General features: G+C 41.0%; 1 protein-coding gene across 1 annotated transcript in view; it reads right to left on the reverse strand.

The window, feature by feature from the left end:
* Window positions 1-4,539: 4,539 nt before the first annotated feature.
* Window positions 4,540-23,019, reverse strand: part of DPT (dermatopontin) — a 26,986-nt gene continuing 8,506 nt past the window's right edge. The window contains exons 2-4 of the mRNA XM_010285444.1: window positions 21,315-21,440; window positions 10,212-10,319; window positions 4,540-4,606 (exon numbers count right to left, since the gene is read on the reverse strand). Coding sequence (XP_010283746.1) covers window positions 4,540-4,606; window positions 10,212-10,319; window positions 21,315-21,440 — 301 coding nt within the window. The remainder of the gene's footprint in view (window positions 4,607-10,211; window positions 10,320-21,314; window positions 21,441-23,019) is intronic.

Here is a 23,019-nt window from a genome sequence, read left to right on the forward strand (position 1 = left end):
TCTAGTCCAACTGCCTGACCAATTCAGGGTTTTTATGTCTGAGAAAGTATGAAAAGAATATACAGTGCCTTGTCCATCCCTTTGTATCTTGGCACACTCTTCAATTGATTCCCTCTAACTCGAGGTCCAGTTTTTCCAGACTTCCTTGTAGAGATGCACCAGCTAAGCTAAGATCATGGAAAGTATTTAGATGCCCGACTCTTGCTTAAGACTGAACTGCATTGATTTTGGCCAAAGTCCACGAGCTGGATAAGACTGAAATCAATACTGTTTAGGTATGGGGCTCAGAAAGACAGAGCCAAGCCTGCTGGCTCTGACCCACAGGCACTTGTGTGTGTCTTTCATTTTCAGCACGTGGGCAGCCCTGCCGCTGTTTCTAACCTTTTTGATGCTTAGGTCCAGATTACTATGCAGAGCATCAGCTACACACATACCAGTACCCTCAAATAGTGAGAAATAAGGAAGCAGTCCCCTGTGTAACTACTATGTCTTGAAAAGTAAATCTAGGCACAATCAATGTTTTATGTTTGATAATGTATTATTAGCAGAACTCCTCCTGCCTACGGTTCACAACAACTCTGGCATGAAGTGCCACTACCAGTCATGTTCATACTCTCTGTTTGCAAACAGTCCTGTAGCCTTAAAGATGCAGGCCAGTGCAGTAACATGTTGCTTGGTGCAATAATCATGGGCTTGAAACAAAGTTTAAAACCAGAAAAGGCCTCAATGCCTATGAGTAAAGGGTCAAGTCTAAGTTTTCCCAAGAGCCAACTGGTCTTCTGCCAGGTCTTCTGCTTCATCCACAGACTGGTTTCCCTTCAGCTGTGTTGGCACCTTTCTGGTTAGGTGATGCCATGACACTCTGCCAGGTTTATCTCATATTACAAAATCCTGAACACTGGGCTGGAAGAGATTGAAAGGTCTCTCTTGATTTTCAGGAAATATGCCTTATTTCAACATGGCTATAGGTTTGCTATTTCTCTTTTTAATCAGTACTGTGTTGCTAAGTCTGATATATTTATCAGTAGTTTCATAGTATTTGATGTCCTGTAAAACTAATCCCAGCTCTCATTGTCAAGTGATTAAACAAGAATCTCAGCCTTCACTTAAAAAACACGTTTCTATGCTCAGGCATTGTTGAGAAGTAATTGAAAAATATGGTTTGAAGCACATGAAAAATGTTGAAAAATATTGGAGATGCTTATATACTCTGCAAACGGAGAAATTGGAATATACGAAAAAAATAGAGTTCTCTTCCTACAGAAGTCCCATGGTTTTTAAGTTAATCTTGAGATTTAGGAGGAAGACCAATCAAGTCCACCTATTTGATTGTTTGGGGTTGATAGAATTGTCTCTGTTTTCCCCAATTACTTGTGCTGTTCTCTTACTCAAATCTCTCTTGAAGAGGAGTGGATCAAATGGAGGATATGGCTTTGGCTTAGCACTAGCCTTCTCTGACTTTCAGATTAAAAGAGACCCAAGAGGGAGTCAAGTGTTGGTATTTCTCTTCCCCAGCCAGCCCACCCCACTTTTCCTTCTTCACCTTTTTTATTTTGAGTTAGAAAAGCTCAAAAGGTTCTCCTTGTTTTTTGAATTTTGCTGCATTTTCCTTTGTGAATGCAAAGATCACCCTGGCCTAGTTTATCTAAAAAAATCACTGACAATGCTGACAGTATGCCATCTGCAGCCCTTGTAGCATGACTGGGGCAATGCTAAGCCTAAGCTAAAGGAGTGCTTTTCTCTCAGATGTTTGAATTCAATCCATACTGTTGTTGTTTGTTAAATAAATAAGACTTTATTTCCTGATGTTTTATTTATTAAAAAAATAAGGGTTTATTTAAAATGTTAGGCCTATATGGGACTCAGTAATAGATAGGCTCTGTGTTGGCTCTCAGATCAGGCGTGACTTTTAAGTCTGTATAATACAAGTGTAGGTGGGATGCTTCTGTGCCACGGAACACATGAGAATGAAGAAGTGCTGTGGGCTCCCCATACCTGGCATCTGTGCTTGGTTACACTTTGTCTGAATAGGCACAACTCTCTTTGTTTCCCTGCAGTGGCATCTGGTTTGTGTTAGCAGGTGTGAAAGGTGGTTCAGGTTCAGTAAGGTGTCCTAGGCAGGTTGAAAGGCTCTCTCTTCCAGAATGGCTTTAGCGAAGTCAAAGCAGTCTTGATTGGGTTTTGAAGCCAGTGAACTTTTGCAAGGCTGGCTCATCATTGCCTTGCTCTGTGCTGAGGAATTTGGGCTGGAACCTTATCAGTTTTGGAGCAATGTCGTCCCACACGTAAAGATTACCTAAACATTAGAAGTGGATGCTGCAACTTAAATAAAAACTTAGATAAAAACAGTGCAGTTCTTAGCTTTGCTAACTAGTTGTCCTAAGACTTCACAGGAACCATTCTTTCTCTGTCTTTTTGTGGTTTTTTTTGGTCCACATCCCATTTCTGCTTTCCCCCAAGATACATTCTGTTTCCCACCCACGCCTTTCCTCATCTAAGAATTACTTAACTTTCTGAAGAGGAGTCCTGTGAAATGTATCCTACACAGATGCGCTGCTAGGGTGGAGCTGGGAATAGAGCACCAGTGTAAGGAAATGACTGGGACAGGGATGAGGGAGAAAGGTGGCATATGGGACAATATGACACTGCAGCTCCAGTGGACAAGAGAGCAGAGCTGCTCCTTTTCGTGGTGCTCTGGATCTAAAACAGCTCAAGCTGACCTTGCACTGTCCCCTCAGAGGCCTCCGTGATCCCATGATGTGCACACAGAATTGAGAGCAGCCTGAGACTAGTAGCCTTGACTACTAGAGAGTAGTCAAGATAAAGTCATGTGGGAGATGGGTGTCCATCTAGAGCAGGTGTTCCCAGAGATGATCCTTCTATGACTAATTATAGTGCCTGGCCTTTTTCATCAACACCTTGGTGTAAGTACCTTCTCCTCTGGTGCTCTTCAGTTTAGAGCTCTCTTGGCTTCCTTTGCCTGTCTACCAGTGTCAGCTAACAAGCTTCTCCAGCTTCCCTAGGCTTCTTGATTTCTCTTTCCCACTCTTACTTACATGTCTCAGCAACTGGCTCTCACAGAAACTGCCTAATCACTATCATGGCCTCTGAGAATGACAGAGGGTTTCTTTGTATGCAAATTGATAAGCTAGTGTAAGTAAAATCAAGAAGGAACAAGGCTACAGCAATGCAAAACCTATTATTCTTTTATTGGACAAGTGTAGTTTTAATGCTCACACTTGAGAGTATGCTAGTAAATAGGTTAAAAATGCTTGGAATATGGAAACTGACTGGCTGACACCACTGTTTCCTATGGAGCTTTGCATCTCTAAATTGGTACATGGGGCCTTCATGGCCCTTGAGCCAGCACTGCCAAAGCCACTGCTAAGTTTACCATTGACTTCCTCAGCTAAGAAACTAAGCCCTAAATTCTGGTTTGTTCAAGAGTAAAAATCCTTCCTCAGATCTTCCTGGAAGAGATCAATAGTCTTTCTTGTTGAATTACAGCTGCACAAGTGCTGTGCAGTCTTGAAACATGGTCAGCTTATCCTTGATAGGGAATGAGATCTGCGAGTTGGAGGAACTCTGAGGCCACCTAAGTCATTAGCTTTATTTGTCTATTCTAAGCAAAGAATATATTACCAAGGGCAGATGGATGTTATACAGGCACCCATAGTGGAAACCCAATCCACCTGGAAAGTAGACTCCTGACAAGTGCAGTATACATATTTACTGAGAGTACAAATAGCCTGACCTACTCCTGGGTTTTCCCAGAGTAGAGCTCCTGGCTAGTTATGTCATTAAAGACTTTTAAGACAATACAAAAGAGACTCTCAGTAAAGCAGGGTCAGGCTTCTGTTTTTATTGATGGCTCTACTCTCATTTTAATCAGGTATTGACATCTTCCAGTGTTGTAAGTACCTGGAATTCCCCTGTGCAGGCAGACCTTTGTTGCAATGGAGTTATGCTGAGAGCTGTAACAGGTAACACCAGATGCAGTACGTCAGAGACCTCCTGATGCCGCTTTCAGCACACTTTTCAGCTACTAAATGCTGAGAAGCTGGGTAGGGCTCACTGGGTTGGTTCCAAGTACAAAGTAGAGACAGGACAATCTAGTGGATGTTGGAAAGCTTATAGTATGTTTCCACCTCATTCGGAGTGACAGTGCTGGGAAGCAATTTATATAAAGTTGCTATGTGAAAGAAAGTTGTATGTGTTCAAAATGGCTATATGTATATATAAAAAGGTAACTGCATATGCCGTAGACTTGTGTATCATAAATGTGTATGTCATAAGCAATTTTAGTTGGGGGATGCAGCTGCCAGTGCAGATTGAAGGAATCCTCCAAAATGGCTGTTGCAAGCACATGGGCTGGCAATTTATTTAATAGCTCCAGGGGGAAAGAATTATATCTTCAGCAGACAGCTGATGAGTCTTGGTACCTTTTGTGTGAGCTTAACTGCTCTTCTCCTGTAATCACTGATACTCATCCCACCCTGTCCATCCCCAAGCTTTCCAAGTTGTATACACTCAATCTTTTTAAACGTTTTGAAATGGGCAGTCATACTCTGTCATCCTGCAGACAATGAATTTCCACTGACGATCCCTGCATGGAAGAGAGACGAGAGAGATATTAGTGAGCCAAAACTGCAGATTATAAGACTATACAAGTAAGAATAACTTTACACCAGGTATTCTGGAAACAAAAACATCTGTCTGCCATTAGCTGACTTTTCTCTGAGTGCTTTGTGTTTTTATGGACTGGAAGGAGATTAAATATGTCTGATGGTTCACACTATTCTTTCACACTCCCATACAAAGTAAGATACTGAATAATTTCGGAGCATCCTTCAGAATACAATGACTGTTGATGGTGATCAGTCCTAAATTGACTGTAAACCAGTGACCAAGAAGAAAAGGATGGTTTTGTCAAAAGTTATTGTCATGTGATATATTGCTCGGGAATGTGTACGAAGTAAAATACATGGGTGATTTTCAAGCTATTTCTAAGTGGGCAGTTACCCACACAGAAAAATTAACTCTTTTTTTTTTTTTTTTCTCCACTACTAGGTCTTCTAGCTAGTGTTCTTGATGAAAGATGTGAAGAAATCAATAGTGAGAGAAATTAAATTCACTTCGCATCCTTGATCTCCACAAGTCACTTGTGAGGTAGAGCAACGTTTATAAGTGTAAGGAGAGTTTATGCTCTTCCCGATTTGTGAGTAATTGGATGCCTGTATTCTCTCTCAGGAGAGTGTTACGATACCTGCTAACAATTTTTAGTAGGAAGCATGGCTAAAGCAGCAGGATTCAACCATGGAGGCCAGTGATTTAGTGTCCAACAGCTGCAACAGCCTGCAGATTTCCACCTTAGTTTACAGTGCGTTTAATTTTCCCTTGACAAAAAGGCATGAGTTCAGAGGACCAAATACTGGCCTGCTGTGGAGGTAATGTTTAATTTAGGCTGCTTGGTACTGGCTAACAGGAGTTTAGATCTAAAGTACAGTCCTTGCAGATGGCAGCTGTCATTTAAATTGGTAATGGGTAGTACTCTGAGAGGTTTCTGAAAGTTTGGATTTTGTTGTTATCTCCTAAATCTGAGGCGTGGGGCAGGTAATGCTGCTGGAGTGGTTCAAGAGGAGCTTGCTTTACAAGACTCCTGCACAGTCCTGGTTTTCTGGTGGCCAGCTCCAAATGGTGAGGAAACTGGTGCAGAACCTGCTGCCTTTTAGGGATGTGCTGAGCCCAGGTTTTGGTATTAACTGCTTTTATGTGGTTTCATTGACTGGGTGACTCCCTGGAATAAGATTAATTTGACTCTTAAGGTCTGTGTAGGTAAAAAGCGTCTGATTTCAGCTTTTGTTAAGTGAGGTTTGTTAGTTGGGAATTTACTATGCTACTTCATCAGTTTATGCTATGTCATTTGGAACTGGGTCGGTCTCATACTCATCAGCAAGTCTGTGTTTAATTATACAGTGTATATTTTTGGTTTTCTTTAGGCCTTTCCTAGATGGTTTTTAATTGTAATTGCCCCATAAAACTGTTACAAAAGGTTAATCCAATGCAAGATTCATTTTTAGGTTTATTTTAGGAAGTCCTCATTTGGACTATGTGCATGCTCTTCAAAGACAGTATTACTCTTTTGGTCACTGAGCTACTCAGAGAGACCAAAAAAAAAAAAAAGATGACTCATATCTGGATTAACAGGATTATATGGTCAAAATTAAGGTCTGCTAAACTAGCACTCATTGTCAGAGAGACTTTTAGCTTGAAAGCTGAGGTCAAGCCATTTTTCTAAAAAGGGATATTGTAAAGTTAAGAGTCAAGTTCTTTAAAAGAAATGTGTTTTAGTTACCTGAATTAATAACATGCTTTAAAACATTAGAACAGAATTATTTCTGAAGTTGTAATATAAGCTTGAATTTGCAGACACTTTAGCACATGGTTGATGGCCAATCGGTTTATGCATTTAGTGTTTTAATTTTTTTTTTTTTTTGTATTACTTGTGTTTGCAGTTAAGCATATACATCCAGCTTTTCAGGATGCAGGGAATTACTTTGTACCATTGGTGCTGTGTGTTTAATTCAATACTTATCAGCCTGTTTCAGTTTGTAAATCCCTTACAAGTTTTCCAGTGGGGGTTCAGATCCCGTCAGGGATTTCCCTATGTGGAATACTCTCAAATATATATGAACTTGCCTTTGCAGATCCCTAACACCAGTACATAGTCCCCCCCCAATTGCTAATTTCATGCATTTTCCTTGTCTTGGGGAGTCAATATTGAATTGTCACTTTTACTGTCCAGATGTCATGTGCTGTCAGAGTTGAATTTTTGATGCTATAGGGAAAATATCTTTTATCTCAAATATTACCAAATAATCTGTTTCCAATTCAGTTAAAAAATTCTACAAAGTTTTATTCGTATTGAGTTTGACAAAATCCTCTTTCTTTGGTCATATGAAACTTATTAGGGACTTAAAATACCCTATAATTTAGCTCAGCTGAGCTTGGTAGATATCCAGCTTGTCCAGGCATTTCAAATGTACTTACTGCGGGGTTATCTGGGTGTTGATCTATCTTTCAGTGATGATGCCTGAGCAGTTAAGAAATTACTGTGATCAAATTATTGATCACCCAAATAAATGGAGCAGAGAACAGTTTTGTAAAAAAAATGAGCTTATGACAGTCTGCATGTGCTATTTTTATGTGATGCAGCGAAGGGCAAGCTGTGGCACCTACCAAACACCTCTGGTAATCCCCTCCTCCCTGACTAAGCTGCTCGCTGCAGGCTGGGCTGTGAATGCTCCAATGGTGCTCTCTGGACTCAAGAGACTGATCCAACTAGACCACAGGCCTATAACAAGGCTCCACGAGGGAACCATGTTATCATCACTTAGTATGTTTCAGAGCTCAGGCTGAAGCTATTTTGGAGATCTTTTGAGTTTGGTTGGTGTTTTTTTTTGTTTGGTTGGTTTTGGTTTTTTTTTTAATTTTGGAAGCTATTTTGCCAAAGGTTTACAATGTGCATGTCTTTGTGGGCAGTGTCAGTTGTTTACAGCCTGCTTCACATACCCTGTGTCCATCTCTGAAACTTGACTGTATCCATCTGTGTAACAAAAGATACTGTCTTTCCCTGCAAACGTTCCCTTACTTGTGTCCATAGGTCATCCTGTCTGCATCAGCATTACCACCATGCTCCGAAATGTGCTCCTAGACATACTTCAACCCTCTGCTGATTCTTTCCAGCTACTTTTGTCTTACTTTATGGACAATTGTTTTCTTCTTTTGACCCATTTAAAATGGGACTGAAAAATGTAAATATTAACCACTTCTAAAATCTGTTCTCCACAAATGAGCACTTAAAACCTCTGATGATGAACAGCAACTCCTTCATTCATTCCTGATACACAGGCATGGAATCCCACAGAGAGTGATTACAGAAGAGGAGGTGGGGATACCACCTTTCTAAACTTTCTACAGCTTTTGCCAGAGGCATCACGTGCTCTCTCAAATATCTGTGCATCAGCAGTGACCCCAGTGACGCAATGTCTTAGGGAGTAGGAAGGGAGGATATGATCTCTGCACGTTCATTTAAAAAGTCTAAAAGTACCTAACTGTTTGAAGTGATTAGGAAAGCTTAAACTAAAATACCTTCAGGGGCTTTTTTTGTGCTTCTCGTTAGCTCAGGAACATTGCCCATCACAGGCTAGATAGTATGGACACAAGTTTAATGTGCTTGAAAATGAAAAGTAGTCACAAAATCTACAACATGTTTACATAGACAAACTGCACATGTGCGTGCTGCTGGCAGTCTGGGACAGGGAATAGTTTTTGCTCCTATGCTGCCTCAACCAGCTGCAAAAAAACATTTAGGATGACAAACTTCACCAACTTTTGTGAGTTTACCACTCAGGAGAGTTACAGCATGAATCTGAATTACGAACTGGTGTAGCAGGAATTCTTTTTGGTTCTTACACGAGGCAACACAAGTTGGTTTTAGTAATTTGGGAAGCTGGGGCACAGAAAGTTCATTGGCACAGAAAAGTTTCCTAGATTGCAATTAATAAAATATTTTTTCTATGGTTTTCACCTGCTACTATTGCAGGTTCATCTGGGCTGTCACAGCAGTGGTAGGACAGAGGTGTTGGTGGCTTCTTCCCTTTCCAGGTGCTGTGGTCTCATAACATGTGAAGACCTGTACTCCCAGTGTACATCCCTGTGATGCTGCCTCCACTCCTGGCCAGTCCCCCCACTGCCACTCTGTTCTGAAGGCCATGTTAAGCCTTCAGCAGTCGCAGACAGAAATCTGCTGAGAGGCATTGGTTATCAACTGCTCTGTTTTCCAGGCTCGTCCTTGTGATTCCTGGCTTTGCTCTGTTCCACATCCGATGGAGGCTGGAATCCAGCTGCAAGGGAGTGCACTGCCTGCATTATCTCCCCTACTCTCTACCATGGCTGTGAGGAGCAAGGATTAAGAATAGCACTGGGGAATATTTAAGAGAAAAAACCCAGAACAGGGATGTCTCTTGCAACCTTGTAAATTCTTTATCCAAAGGGATAAATAGAAACCTTTGGGTCAATTAACTGTGAAAGTTATGCTTCCGCTTGTAGGAATAATTTGCAGACATGAATTCCATTTGTTAATTAAGAGGCTAGTGAATTTTAGCCAGAAAATTACAGTTACGGATCTGCAGCAGGCTGACAGCGTATCACTTCTGGAAAGTTCTTCTTATTTTAGGTAATCTTTTGGCTGAGGGGATCCCTATAGTGAAGACCACAAGCTGAAAGCATCGTAGTGACAAAAGCTCCTTTGAGTGTTATTAGAGACAGCTTGAAATGTCGGTGTGTTTAAAATTCCTCCTTCTCCTCTCCCCCTTTCTCCTGTAGCCATTCTTGGCAGTGATAGGCCAGTGCAGCACACCTTGCCTTGCTGTCTGTGCTGTGTTTGATAACAAATGCTTTAATATACTGGGCTGAGGTGTGTGATAAAAAATATCAGCAGAGAAATAACTCACAGTTGATGTAATAGAGGTCAGCTGGAGAGGAAAAATTCAAGATCCAGCTACAACTTCACTAGCCATAGGGCCTCATAGGCCCAGGTCAAGTAATGACCGGGACCGATCAAGAAGAAGTAGTGAACTCATTTTCTGGAAAAGGGTCAATGTGCAGTGCATTGCCTTCATTCGTGGTGTGGCCTCAAATCTGTTAGAATTGTGTTGCAATGGATTGGGCAGTTTACAGCATTCAGGTTGGAGTTTGTATGGTTGTATCTTTGCATGCTGGCAGATTCCCCACTTCTCTGCAAGGGAAAAGGCCAAAATAAGTCTCTCATCCTCTGAAAGGACAAGGTGTTCCCGGCTGAGTTTTTACTGGGTTAGATAAAAGGTGCTTTAACTAGAGGTGGGTAAGAAACAATACTGAAGATCTGTTAAGCTTTGTGGAGTTCAGATTTAGCCAAGCCTGCCATTGCTATATTTTTCACTACTCAGATAGACATGGCAGATGATCCCCTTGTGCCTGACGATGCCCTTTTCTTGATACACAACCCTGGACAATTAGCCACATGCACAGTGAGCTTTGGTCCTCAGAAGTACTAGCCTGATGCTGAGTACCACAGCAGATAATGTGTAGCCATGCACTGTTTGGGAGAAATAGAAAAGGAGAACCTTCTCCCCCCCGCCAATTTCTAGTGAAACAGATGAAAAGCAAACCTGTCCACAGCAGAGAAAGTTGTGGTTGCTCCACGTATGTAATGGTCATAAGTATACATCATCATGTCCATATCTTCTCCATAGTGTCCTGGATATTCTGTTGTTAACCTTTATATTAGGGAAAAAGTAGATAAAATAATTTACCATCTTACAGAAAAGTTCAGCTTACTGAATGCAACTCACATAGTAGATTTTTTTCCTGTTTCTTTGAAAGTTCCTGTTTTTTAGTAGCACCGCAAGATGCAATCTGACCTGTAAAATTGCATTTGCTTTCTATGCAACTAATTCATGTAGTTATCTGAATAAATTTCAGTAAGTTTAGAACTATCAAGAGCAACCTGGAGTATTATATGTATGTGCAACTGCAGCTCTGGGATAAAAGCAGCTGTCAAGAATGTAAACTGAACAAGAATGTAAAGCTTGTCTACTACTTATGTCTTTATTGCAGAGATTTACTCTGGCCTCTTGTCAGTCTGGTTTGCTGCTGTAGAGTGTAAAGTTCTGTAAATGTTGCCAAGTCAAATAGCTACAAGCATTTATCCATTTATGAATTATATTAAATGAATGCAGCAATTAATACATTCCTCTTTGTTCTTTCCATTTTCCGCCTAGTTTATAATGTGAAAATATTGGCCTGGACAATATTTGTGCAGTGTATTTTATCCAAGAAGCTCAAAGAGCTTCTGCACTTATTAATCAAATTATGGTTACTGCTTCCCTGGGAAATAGGCAAATAAAACTACTTGATTTTACAGACATTTTTCAGATAATGAGCAGATGCAGGAAGGAGCTGGGACCTTGATCAGTACTTTACATCAACATTATGTTAGAGGTCAGGAATGGAAACCTGGCCCTCAGTCTTTTTACAGTATTTATATTACTGTATTACACCATTTTATGTGGGAGTTGCTAGTGGAGTTGTGTCAGCTTCACTTCGAAGTGGCACAGGGAAGAATTAGGTTCCCTGTAAGGGAGGTGCTGTCCCCATGAAAATGAATGGCTCAAATCTTACTGAGACTAACAAGGTTGAGATGGCATTACAGAAATCCTGACAACCATTTCTCTGACTTAATTCAGCCCAGCAACAGTACTTGAATGATGCTTGAAGGTGATCCTAGCACATCCCAGCCAAGCACTCATGTGCATGTTTACATTTTGTTAAATTGGTGCAGTTTGAGCACAAGCTTAAATATTTTCATCACTAGGAACATAATTATTGGGATGGCTTTAAGTTTTTAAAGTTAGATTCTTTGAGGTTATTTGGAGCCCAAACCGTAACTGTTGGAATACTCAGAAACTGAAAGTTTTCCTGAAAACTGGGGGACTCTGGAATATTAGGCTGCTTTCACCTAGAGCTACTTACTAGAACAAAAATCCTCTGAAATTGCCACCATTCTCTGTATATTTTAAATGTATTTTGATCACTTAGTTTACCCATTCTTATGCTGTTTACATCTTCTTTGTAAAGCAGATGTGACTTAATTCTAGGTCATTTTCAGCTTTTGAAAATGAAAGAAAAATATCATTCAGTTGGAACATTGTTCCTAACAAATCATTATTCCTTGACAGATGAAAAATGGGACTGAGTGTGAAACTCAAGCATGGCCTTATAAGATCCCTAAAGTATCAACAGTCAACTTCTTTGAATGTGTCTTGTTCTTGTACCTTCTGTCCTTTGGCCATGGCAATCATCAAACAAATTACTAGTTGTAGCCTAAGAATCCCCTTGCCCAAGTGGTTTTGGGAGGCAGAAGATCAGGCCTGGTCACAGCATCCATTGTCAGAGCTCCAACCAAGGGCCTGTGGATTCACAGAGCCTTCACAGTGCTGTGCTGTTGATAAGAAATAAACAGCAGTATTTCACAGGTCATGGAGGTAGTTGCTGAAGGCTAGGAGAAGCAGAAGAAACAATGTACACTGGCAGTTGTTAGGATGGATAAATAGGTAGAGTCATCAATATACTCTGCAAGTGGGAAAATTAGAGCCACTTCAGTCTAGCCAATTAGGTCCAGCCCACATGAAATTCCAGAATGAGACCTCTATGGATTTTAAGGGAACTGGTTCTGATCCAGACAAAGAGAATAAATAGAAATATTACAAAAAGCTGTTTCTCATGGCTTCTTATCAGTTGGCTGGTGTTTTTTCCTAGACCAAAGATCATCACCTTGAATGTGTTTCTGTCAAACTATGGCAAACCTAATTTATCTGTCACTTTGATTGAAGGCTCATTATAATTTTTGCTTTCTGGACATCTCCCCTTGTGCTCCCAAATACATATTTATTTGTCAGTGTCAGACAGTTTACATCTCAGATTTTAATACTATTTTACCCAGACAATCTATGACTTGAATCTCTAATACACCTTTATGGCCCCATAAAGAACCTCAATCTGAGCATAAACTGGTTCTTCGGTATAGCCAACTTGCTGAAAGCCCTCCAGTTTGCAAAGAGGTGCTTTTGGGGCCCTGCACCCCATGCCCAGAACTGTAATGAGAGCTGGAGTATACTTCACAAAGCCTGACTTCTGCTACCTGGTCTGTATTTTATCCATTGTCTTTACACAGAAATCAGGCCCTGAGGAGGACTTTTTTGCATGCCTGAGTCTCCCATCAGTGAAGCCATGGATCTGAATCTGGGAACTTGAGAGTATTTCTGGATACATAACCAGAGGCCAAGAGAAACTGGGGCTACATCTGTGCTAGTAAATTAAACAACATCAGAGAATGTTTCTGGGCACTATAATTCTATTGCCTAGATGTGAAAATTATTAGAACAATCCCTAGGGCAGTTTTAGCCCTAGCACAGTCTCAGCAAATACCTCAAAAACACAGTTTGTGAGTTAGCACATGGTAGGTACCATTCGGAACAGGCACCGAATGGTGCGGGCACCCTGTTTTGGAGGGTAAGAAAGTTTAAGAGTGTTGCTGCTTCCTGTGATAGAGGAGAGTCCCCATATTTAGTTTACTAATTTGTAGCCTGAGTGTCTGATAGCACATCTTCAAAGATTCCTGGGTCACAGCAGGTTTTTAAAACATGTGGTGTGAAGACCAGCTATGGACCAGGATTTCATTTTTGCATTTCCCCATCAACTCCAGGGTTTGGGGCTTTTTTGGGCTATTAATACAAGAAAACACTAAGGCGTGTGTTTATATATGTTCCACCAAATGTGTTTCATAACATCTGTTTGGCATTCCACAAGGAAAATATTCTGTAATCTTGACCAGCACTATGTGCTGGGCAGAAGAGACTGTGCAAAACGCAAGGTTAAAAAGCTGCTTCCGCTCTACTCAGAGACAGATCTGAGCATCAGTTCTTTGAACGTGTTTCATGAGCCTTTCAGTTGAAAAGTAAATCTGATGACAAGCTCCTGAATTCCTGTGAAGGGTCTCACAGACCTTTCGCAGAAGCAGGCAGTGTTATTCTGAAGTGAATGGATGCAGAAGGGAGCCTTCATTTAGCTTCCCTCTCTTTTCTTTCTCCCTGCTGTCATCTCCTCCTCCCTCTACAAACTTCTTCACATTACCTTTCAGCCTCTTAAGGCTCCTCTGCTAAGAAATGTTCAAAAAGCAAATATATGCAATTACTGAAAGTAAAGGATACGGGGACTTGAGCTGCTCTGAAGTTTGTCTTGTTACATAGACAGATGCCTACTGACTCCTTTTGTTCTGGAGAGGAAATTTATAAATAGTGCTATGACAGCAATGTTCAAGTTCACTTGGATCTGTGTGGTCTGCCTGTCTAATTCAGTTCTCTTTGATGTTTGCTGTACTCATTTATGAAACTATTCCCGTAAGCCCATGCATCTCGAGGTCATCTGGATTGCGCTGTATCCTTTAGAAGGAAATGCAATTGGTTGTCCATACAGCAGGGCTCTGTGGTGTTACCCAGCCCTTCTGTATTATCCCCATTTTTGGAATCCTGGGGGTAAGTTTCACAAAATGTGTCTGTACTGAAGGATGCTCTAGTGTTTAATGTGTAGGGATATTCAGTACTTGTTTTTTTCATCACGGAGGGGAGAAAGGTCATTTAACGCAGCCATTAAGGCTCTTCTCAAAGTGGTCTGCCCCGCACAGGACAGTGGTTCCCTCAACATTTGTTGTAGCTTGGTGTGTAATCTTATTATCAAGTGCTTAACTGAAAATATTAAGTGTTTTACTCTATAATGCATATCAACTGTGTATCAACTGTGAACCACTTACCAGGGCCCTACAGACAGGTAATATATTACAAATGTGGCAGCATTTGTGAGCCATGTGTGGCAAAGGAGAGGAGTCATGAAACAAGTGAGAGACACTTTTTGCCCTAGTTGGTGAGAGTTTGCCTGCCCATGGGAGTCTGGATTCCCAAGGAGTACAAGCCCAAGGGCAAGACTCATTTGGGAAGAGCCATCCACAGTAACCTGCAAGAGGGCCCCATAAGCATTTCTGGCATTGACCTCTTAGCAAAGAAAACTGGGCTAGGGAAGGAGTGAGAAGCTTGGGAATTGCCAAGTGCTGAGACAAAGTTGCTGCTACCATTTGGGGCCTCTAGGACCAAGCTGTGGTCCTTGTGGTGCCTGAGAGGGTACATGAGGGAAAGCTCTAGAAGAGAGGCTTGCAAAGCATCTGTGAGAAGACCTGTGTTATACTGGTCATGGGACCTGGGCACTGAGTAATTTGGTGCCAAACAGACCCTGAGAAGGCAGAGAATCTGTGTAGGGGCTAGCTGGGTGCATTTAGTGGGATTGTTTACTAAACCCAGATATGCACATAGATGTTAAGTCTGGGGAAGGACTCACACATAGATGTTAAGTCTGGGGAAGGACTCACAGGGGAGAAAATAGTAACGTGAGACCTTTAGAAAGTGGTAGTCTTTTCAACCATTATAATCTATTTGTGAGAATTAATACAGAAAACAGATGAATTCTGCTTCAGCTTTGCAAATTCCCTTCAGGTTAGTATCAGGTGTATGATATTTGGACACAGGAGACTTGGAGCACTAGCGGCATTGTTGAGAGAGGAGAAAGCAAGTAATTCTACATTAAAGACTGTGGAAAAAAAACTTTTGAGAAGGGATGCAAATGGTTTGGCGTGTGTGTGGGAGAGCACATTACCAGCTATTTTAGCTGGTATAGAGCTGATGTGGGATGGTTTATCTTCTGTCTGGTTTGCATCACCACACCCATCCCCACGTTTTTCTAATGTACTTTACTATAATTCTATAAATCTTGCTCAGGGCAGGCAACATATTGAAAAAAGGCATTACATCTTTAACAGGATTACCATTGTTGTTGTTATAGTCTGAAAGTAGTAACTTTGTTTATTTTCCATGGTGAAGAATTATTATGTTAGAGATTAATAGAAAACACAGACTTACTCATTTAGCACTGGGAAGAATGTTTTGTACTAGTCTGCAGTGATTCCTAGCACTCTTAATGATTGACTTCAGAAATAGTTATCATGAGTCTCTTTTTTACCAATAGGAAAATTGAGTCACACCAATGGCCTTATTAGTATTGGACAGCCCACTGCTTACAGAAGTAAACGGGAACTATGGGTATGCCTTGCTTTCATATATCAAACAGACAAAAGAAATTAGTCTTTTAAAATATCAACTACTTGTATATATACTTATTCCCTGCTAGGAAGTACGTTGTTTCGGAGTGCCTTACACTTTTCACTTGTGCAACTACAATGCTAACAAGATGAATGGCTCCTCTTTAACCTTCATTTTCCTTGTCACTGCTGAATTCTTCCTCTTAACAATGCCACAGCCAAAAGAAGGAGCTGTTCCATTTCAAGAGAAAACATAAGCCTTGACATTAACTTTCTGACCTTTGAGGACAAGGAGTGTCCCCTGAATGGCCTTACTGTTTCAGATGTTATTTACAAGTGCTTCAAGAATATGGCTCTCCTAAAGGAGAATTTTGTTTCAAGAGCCATGAGCCGCATGTTACATTCAGTGAACGTGGGAATTATATGCTCTTTAACCAATTTCAATTATTCCTCCAGCTGGAAGACAGCGGGCATCCCCTTTTAAAAAGCATACTATGCTAAAAAGCCAAAGGAGGTCTACAGAACTGTCTACAGAAATTCCTTCCAATGCTCCCATTATGGATCCCAGATTGCTGGGCTGCCAGGGAACTAGAGATGTCCTGCAGCTGCTCTAGAGATGAGCAGTTCTCTCACATGGCCATGTCATGTGTGTTTTGGGATTGGGTTCAGGCTCCAGGCTCTGAGATCACGGATTCACCTAGGCACATCACTGCCCTTCTGTTTCCATTCTGTTGTAGTGAAAACCACAGACTCTCACAGGGCTGAGGAGACATGAGGCCAACACACTTGGACTACTGTTCTTCTTGGAGGCATACATGAGCTAGTGCAATACAGATACAAGCAGCAGCAAATTGCCCAGGGCACCTTGTGTCTGTTCCTCAAGAAAGAGATGTCTGAAATAACATTACCCATCTTTCCAATGTGAAGCAAATGTGTTTCTCCTAAGATATCTCTGGAAGGTGGGCCTGGAGATTGAACTGTAAGGTTGTATTTGCTGGGATATTAAAAAAAAAAAATCTGTTAAATACCTTTTTTTTAAAAAACAAATAGGGAGGAGGGGAATTGGGTTGCTCAGAAGTGTATGTTTTCACCATACCTATTCTGAGTTCACCTCCTGCATTTGTATCTCTGCTGTTGGTAATCTGATAAACCTGCATAGGAGCTCATCAATTTCTATGTGGCTTTGGTGGCTGGTTGAGTCAAGAAAACAAATAAGTTCTTTAAGCCCCATAACTCTTGGAAAAATGTAATTGTTGCCTGGACGATGTCACCATGACAGAGAGCAGCCAGAGCTCCAGACAGACCTTCTGGCACTTGGACTGCTGGTTGTTTGGAGAGGAGAAACAGTCATAAACAGTCTGTGCAGACTTGGGGCTGGTCTGTGACATGTGTTTGCTTTTGAGAGTATGGAGTCAAGCTCTCAATTTCCTGGCAAAGAGAAAAATCTGAGCTCTAATGGGACAATATAATAAGACTGTCTCTGCATCTGCAATGGATTTGCTTCCTTTATGGCTCAAATTGGCATAAAGTTTATTTTAGTGTGGTAGCATTCCCTAGACAGGTAAAATAATGTGAGCTTTTCTGCCTCCTGTGAGGAATGTTAATTGCTTCCGGTATGGTAAAAATGTGCAGAATCCATGACAAGACTTGGCATGATGAGGAAGGAAACAAAGTACTTGTAAAAAAAAATTAAAAATAACAAGTGCAAAACTATGAGACTGGAAAAGATTAGTATGTTTATTTGCAGTATGGGTTTACTGTACAGGTAAACTGGGAATTAATGGCGAGAAGATGAACGGTGAAACAGAACTGCTGGGCTCTAAGAGAAAGGATATAGGTACTACCAAACAATGTCCTTAAGCATGTATTTGGCATTAACCACCTTATGAAGTTAAGCAAAGTGTTTAAGCATAGGTTTCAATCAGCATGGTGGTGTCATAAATTAATATTCCACTAAGTATTAGCAGGACTCAAAAGAATGTTCCATCAGTAAAAAACTGGGTCAGATTCTAACAAACCATTTGCATGGCTTATATACATGGGGAAAACCTGTCTTTATTCGTTGTAGGGAAGACCAGCTCACTTCGAGAGGAATGTAGTACTGAAGAAGAGCCAAGACAAACCATGCATAAGGATCAGCTGTCTTACTGCTTTTATATTTGCCAGAGAGCCCTGTAGAGAGACAACTGGAAGAGGAAGGGATCAAATACCCAAGGTGAGAGGTAATTTAAAACAAAGAGTTTTGTTACGCCTCAGTATTGTCAGTTTTCTTAAAAATGCCATTCTGCCAATATTTGGTTTCATAATGAAGGATTCATTGCACATTAAAATTCAAGGCTACTGAGAAACTCTGCAATGTGGATTGTCTTTGAATATGGATTTTCTTGTGTCACGCATGATCCATGAGGCACCACAGTCATTACATATTTTCCTGGTATTACTTTTCCACATAGTCATATAGTAATAAGATGCCTTTGCATGAAATTAAGCTGCTTCAACCAAGAAATAAGAGTCAGCAGCATGTTAATAGCCATTTGTCCACAGACAGTTTATTGACCACTATACCATTATAGATTGGGGCAGAAACTGTAATAAATAACGATACTGTATATGCACACATATTTTTATTGTGTCTTATATGCATATACATTTTGAGGTCCTACTCTTGGTAGCCCAGAACAGCTTTACAGATTGTTTGAAAAACACAGTCTTTCCGTCAAATGCATCTTAAGCAGAGTGCAAGATACAGACCAGAAGTGTAATGTGTGAACAAGGTTTTGTGACAGTAGCTTGGAAAGTAAAGTTGTGAGTGAGATCCCCTGGGTTTAGGGAATGGGAAATTTAGTGGCTGTACACTGAAGTTTAACAATTTAGACAAGTCACATCTGTAGTAGTAAAAGTGGGTCCAAAGCATGGGGTTTTGCACTACCGCATTGCAGTTCATGTTTTTTATATCTTAGCATAACAATTAGCACTTTCCTAGACACTGTCTAGGCAGGGTAAAGGGAATAAAGCAGAAAAGAAACTGTTCCCAGCAGACAATAGGCAGGAGATCACTGTTTTGGAGAGAAGAGTTTAGCTGCATGGTGTGGGCCCTGCAGCAGAGTCCTCCTCCCATTTGGGATCGCAGGATAACTCTGGTGGAAAGGGACCTCAAGAGGTCTCTGGTACAGCCCCCTGCTCAAAGCAGGGTCAGCCATGAGGTCAGACCAGGCTGCTTAGAGCTTTATTCAGTCAAGTCTTGAAAACCTCCAAGGATGGAGCCTGCACAGCCTCACCAGGCAACCTGCTGTACTGCCTACTGTCCTTGTAGCAGAAAAGGTTTTCTTTATAACCCTCTGAACAGCAGTCCTGCCCTCAGGCGTATCAGCTGTTCCCTCCAGTTTGGCGTTATATGGAAACTTGATGTGAGTGTGCTCTGTTGCCTCCTTGAAGTCATTGATAAAGATGTTAAGCAGGACAGGTCCCAGGGTAGACCATTAGTTACAGTGCTCTACTCATAATGGGCACCCAGGCAGCATATCACCTGTTAAACCACCAGTTCTTTACCCATCTAGCTGTCTGTCCATCCAGACCGTAACATCCTAATTTGGATAACTGTATGTAGAAAGAGCTTGTATCTACCTTGCTAACTCCAAAGGCAGAAGGAGAGCTTGAAAGAAACGGGAAGAAATTTATTGTAAGGAGGCACTTCAAAGAGTAAGGTCAAAAGGTCAAACAAGGCTCTCAAGTGGAAGAAGCTGTATGAGATATTGTCCAGGATTAGAGTGGATATGGAAGTGTCAAGATAGGCCAGTAGCTTGAACAGAACAAACAGGGCTCCAGATGAAGTGACTGAGTCTGGTAATACAGGGTACAAAATGGTTTTATAATGGATTCATAATCACAAACTATGCACCAGAAGGTTTTCACAAGCCAGGTGACAGGTCTTCCCAGAGGTTTTAGAGCTCCCCCTTCCCAGAAGAACATGAGCACATGGGATTTCTACCCTGGTTAGGGGGAGAAATGCTTCACCTGCCTTTGAAATGCTACCTTTTCTGCATGGAAAGACAGTAGCAGCTGAACTGCATAAGGCATTGTTTTCCAAGTATAAAAAATGGAGTGTTGTCACTGTTGGAAATAGAAGGGCAGTATAGCAATCTGTGTGCAGCTGGGATGGAAATGCAAAACATCAATAACCCCAAACATTTACATTAGGATTTGCATTATTCTGAATGCCAATTTGCAAGGCGGAGACAAAGCTGTTCCCAGTTGTCAGGACGACGTCTGAGGGAAGCAGAACTGTCAGCAACAAAAGAGGTCAGAGAAGATTTCTGTTTTCTCTCTAAAAATACATGCAATATTAGAGGAGTAAGAGAGATTGGAAGAACTGCTTAAAAGTTAGTGAGTTTCCCTCAGAGGGAAGAGCCTGGGCAGGTATGTAGATAAACCCCCAGGCAGAGAACATCCATAGCTAGTGTAGGCTGGAAAGGGGGCAGAAGAATGTTCAAAGACTTTGTTACAGAGTTCCTGTCATTTAAAATATTTTAAAATAATAATAAAACCATTTCTTTTCCTCCTGGCTGCAAGGAGACTGAAGGATGCAAAGCAAGGCATTGCTGTTGTATTTGGCCAGTAACCAGCCAGCCAAGTAAGACCAATGGGCAAGTAAACAGTTTGTATGCATCTCAATGGGAAGTTTACTTCAAAGTAGAGTCTGGAAACCAGGATTCAAGCACAGATTTTCCCCCCCTATTTTCTTCCCTCTCTCTTTTTTTTTTTTTCTTTTTTTAAGTGCAGACCGGTTATTTTTTGTGTCAGTGAGAATAGCAGGCTTAATAGCCCTGGAGCATAAAATCATGAGTTCTGTTACATAGAATGGACAGGAGCAATATGAGCTTTCTCTATACAGTCTGCTACTGTGTTTCCGTCTCAATTTAGAGAAACCACACCTGGGGACACAGGGAAGCTTAGGATGTTTAGCTCATTTTTCCATAGACTCTGTGAGGTTGCCAGCACCAGTTGTCATACTGTTTTGAGGTGAGGCCATCTTTGATCAGTAGCTCATTTTGACTTTGGTCTTCAAACAGCCTTGAGAGAGGGAGCAAGTTGTATGCACTACAAATACAAAAATCCTAAGTTGTCAGCCAGAGTATTTTTTCTGAGGTAACTGGCAGTAAGTTCTCTTGTGTAAGCCATTGTGGCACAACTGCGTAGCACGGAGATACTCCTACTGCTGTAAATGTGCTGGATTTCTAGTGGGAGCTATATCACCACCTTTGAAATGTCATTCCACTTTGAAGACTTCTGTCATGGTTTCCAGCATAGCTAGGTTGCTGCTGGTACCCAGACCTGTTCACTTAGGGCGAGATACTGTGTTGAACTGTTCAGCTTAACTGTGACCTAATTCTCTTCCCTTAGCCATGGACCGCAAGAATCCTGTTACCAGACTAGAAATAACTTGCTTAAACCCATAAAACACAGTTAACTTTTTCTCAGACAAAGTTTTTGATGGGCCAAATGGCCAAAGACATTTATAGGGACTGGTGGGGAGAAGAGGCTAACAGGTTTGGTTTCTGCCTGAACTCACCAGCATGAATATGGGCACCTCCGGCTATAGCGACAGCAGTAAAATTGCCATTCACGGTCAAGCACAGATGGAAAGTACTGACTCTGGAAACCAGCCACCAGCCCATTGTTCGAGCAGGTTTGATACCTAAGAAAGAGGAGAAAGGAGAGAACACATAAGGAAAACATGATATTAGCTTCCCTGATAGTTTCAAGCATTAAGAATTTTGATTCAGGGTGGAAGCTAAGCGTTTGGCTTTGTATTGAGAAGCACTGTATGCACTTGCTGTGTATTGAGTAACCATTTTGTGTAAGAAAGTAGCAGTAGTCAACTAATAATGTCTTAACATTTATGTTGCACTTAAAACTATTTAAACTTTTTAAGTATTTAATCATTCCAGTATGCTAATCAGGCAAGAAGATTGTTCTGGTGTTGACACTCTCAACTGTTTACAAATCATGAGACTGACTTCAAAATAGCCCATATTAATTGACTTTTATCTTTGACTGTAGGTATTTAAGCATTTTGGGTTCACTGGAGTAATTTTTCAACTGCTTCTTTACAAAAAATAAGCCTTAGAAATTCTTTTGTAAAAGAAGTTCAGCAATTTATTTTATCTCATTTCTTTCTCAATTACCTGTCTCCAGGAGAAGGCACTCAGTTCAAAACATGATAGGCTTGTGATGAAATCATGGTTTGGTAACAATCACATGAGGAAAACTGAGACTCAGATGTTATGAAATTGTAAGACTCTCATAAATTTTATGACTGGATTTTCAAAAGAAAAATCTGCTGCTTCACGCTTTCGGTGTACTTGGAAATTCAGTCATACATGTAAATCACTGCCTTCGAGCAGAATAGATGTGGTCTCTAAGCATGCAAATATATGTTTCTCTTTCTGCACACCCTCCAGGCATCTGGACACTGATACCCAAAGTAATTCAAGTGATAATCAGTTTGAATAGCTTGCTTCTTGGAGACTAAAGGCAAGGAGAGCATGGAAACAGACAACTCATTAACTCAGCTGTTGAGTGTTCATTCTCTCAAGCACCCTCCTTGCCTCATTGTTTCCCTATTGGAGAAAATTTTAGGAATTTAGTTTCTTCCCTTTCCTGTTCTTTCTTTCTGCTTCATCAAGGAAAACTGGCAGCCTAGAGCTGTAGCAAACCTTCCTTGTGATACCATAAAATCAAATACATTGATATATCCAAAAGACCCTTTCAGAAGTAACTTTCAGAAGTAACAAACACCAAAAATTTCCCCTAGTTTCATTCAATGACCTCACAGTTTATTTTAATGAGCCTGGAGTTCCCAGAAGGGAAAACACATCATCTAGCAGAGTTCTGTGTTTGGAAAGTCATTCACTTGTGCATACAGGTGTTAGTGCTCACAAAGCGTGAAGCTCAAGTGTTTGTATGCAAAAGCTGAAAAACTGATGAATTTTGACCAGTGCAGGGATTAATTCCTCTGCTTAACTTTCAGCTTCCTCCTTTGAAGCAGGGGTCTCTTCAATATGTCCCTTCCATTGTGTTCTGTTGTTCAGACAAGTTTATTTACGTTTGTTTGTATTCCCTCATCTCCCACGTTGCTGGGGCCACACATACTTGCTGTGCTTTGTGAGACTCTTCCGAGGACCTTCAGAGTTAAGCAATGATGGGGACTTTGAGTTGCTATGGTATCACACCAAGTAAGGCAGTTTGGCTCACACTCAGAGGATTTCAGCAGG

The sequence above is a fragment of the Phaethon lepturus genome, unplaced genomic scaffold, assembly GCF_000687285.1.
Source record: "Phaethon lepturus isolate BGI_N335 unplaced genomic scaffold, ASM68728v1 scaffold16554, whole genome shotgun sequence".
Classification (NCBI taxonomy): domain Eukaryota; kingdom Metazoa; phylum Chordata; class Aves; order Phaethontiformes; family Phaethontidae; genus Phaethon; species Phaethon lepturus.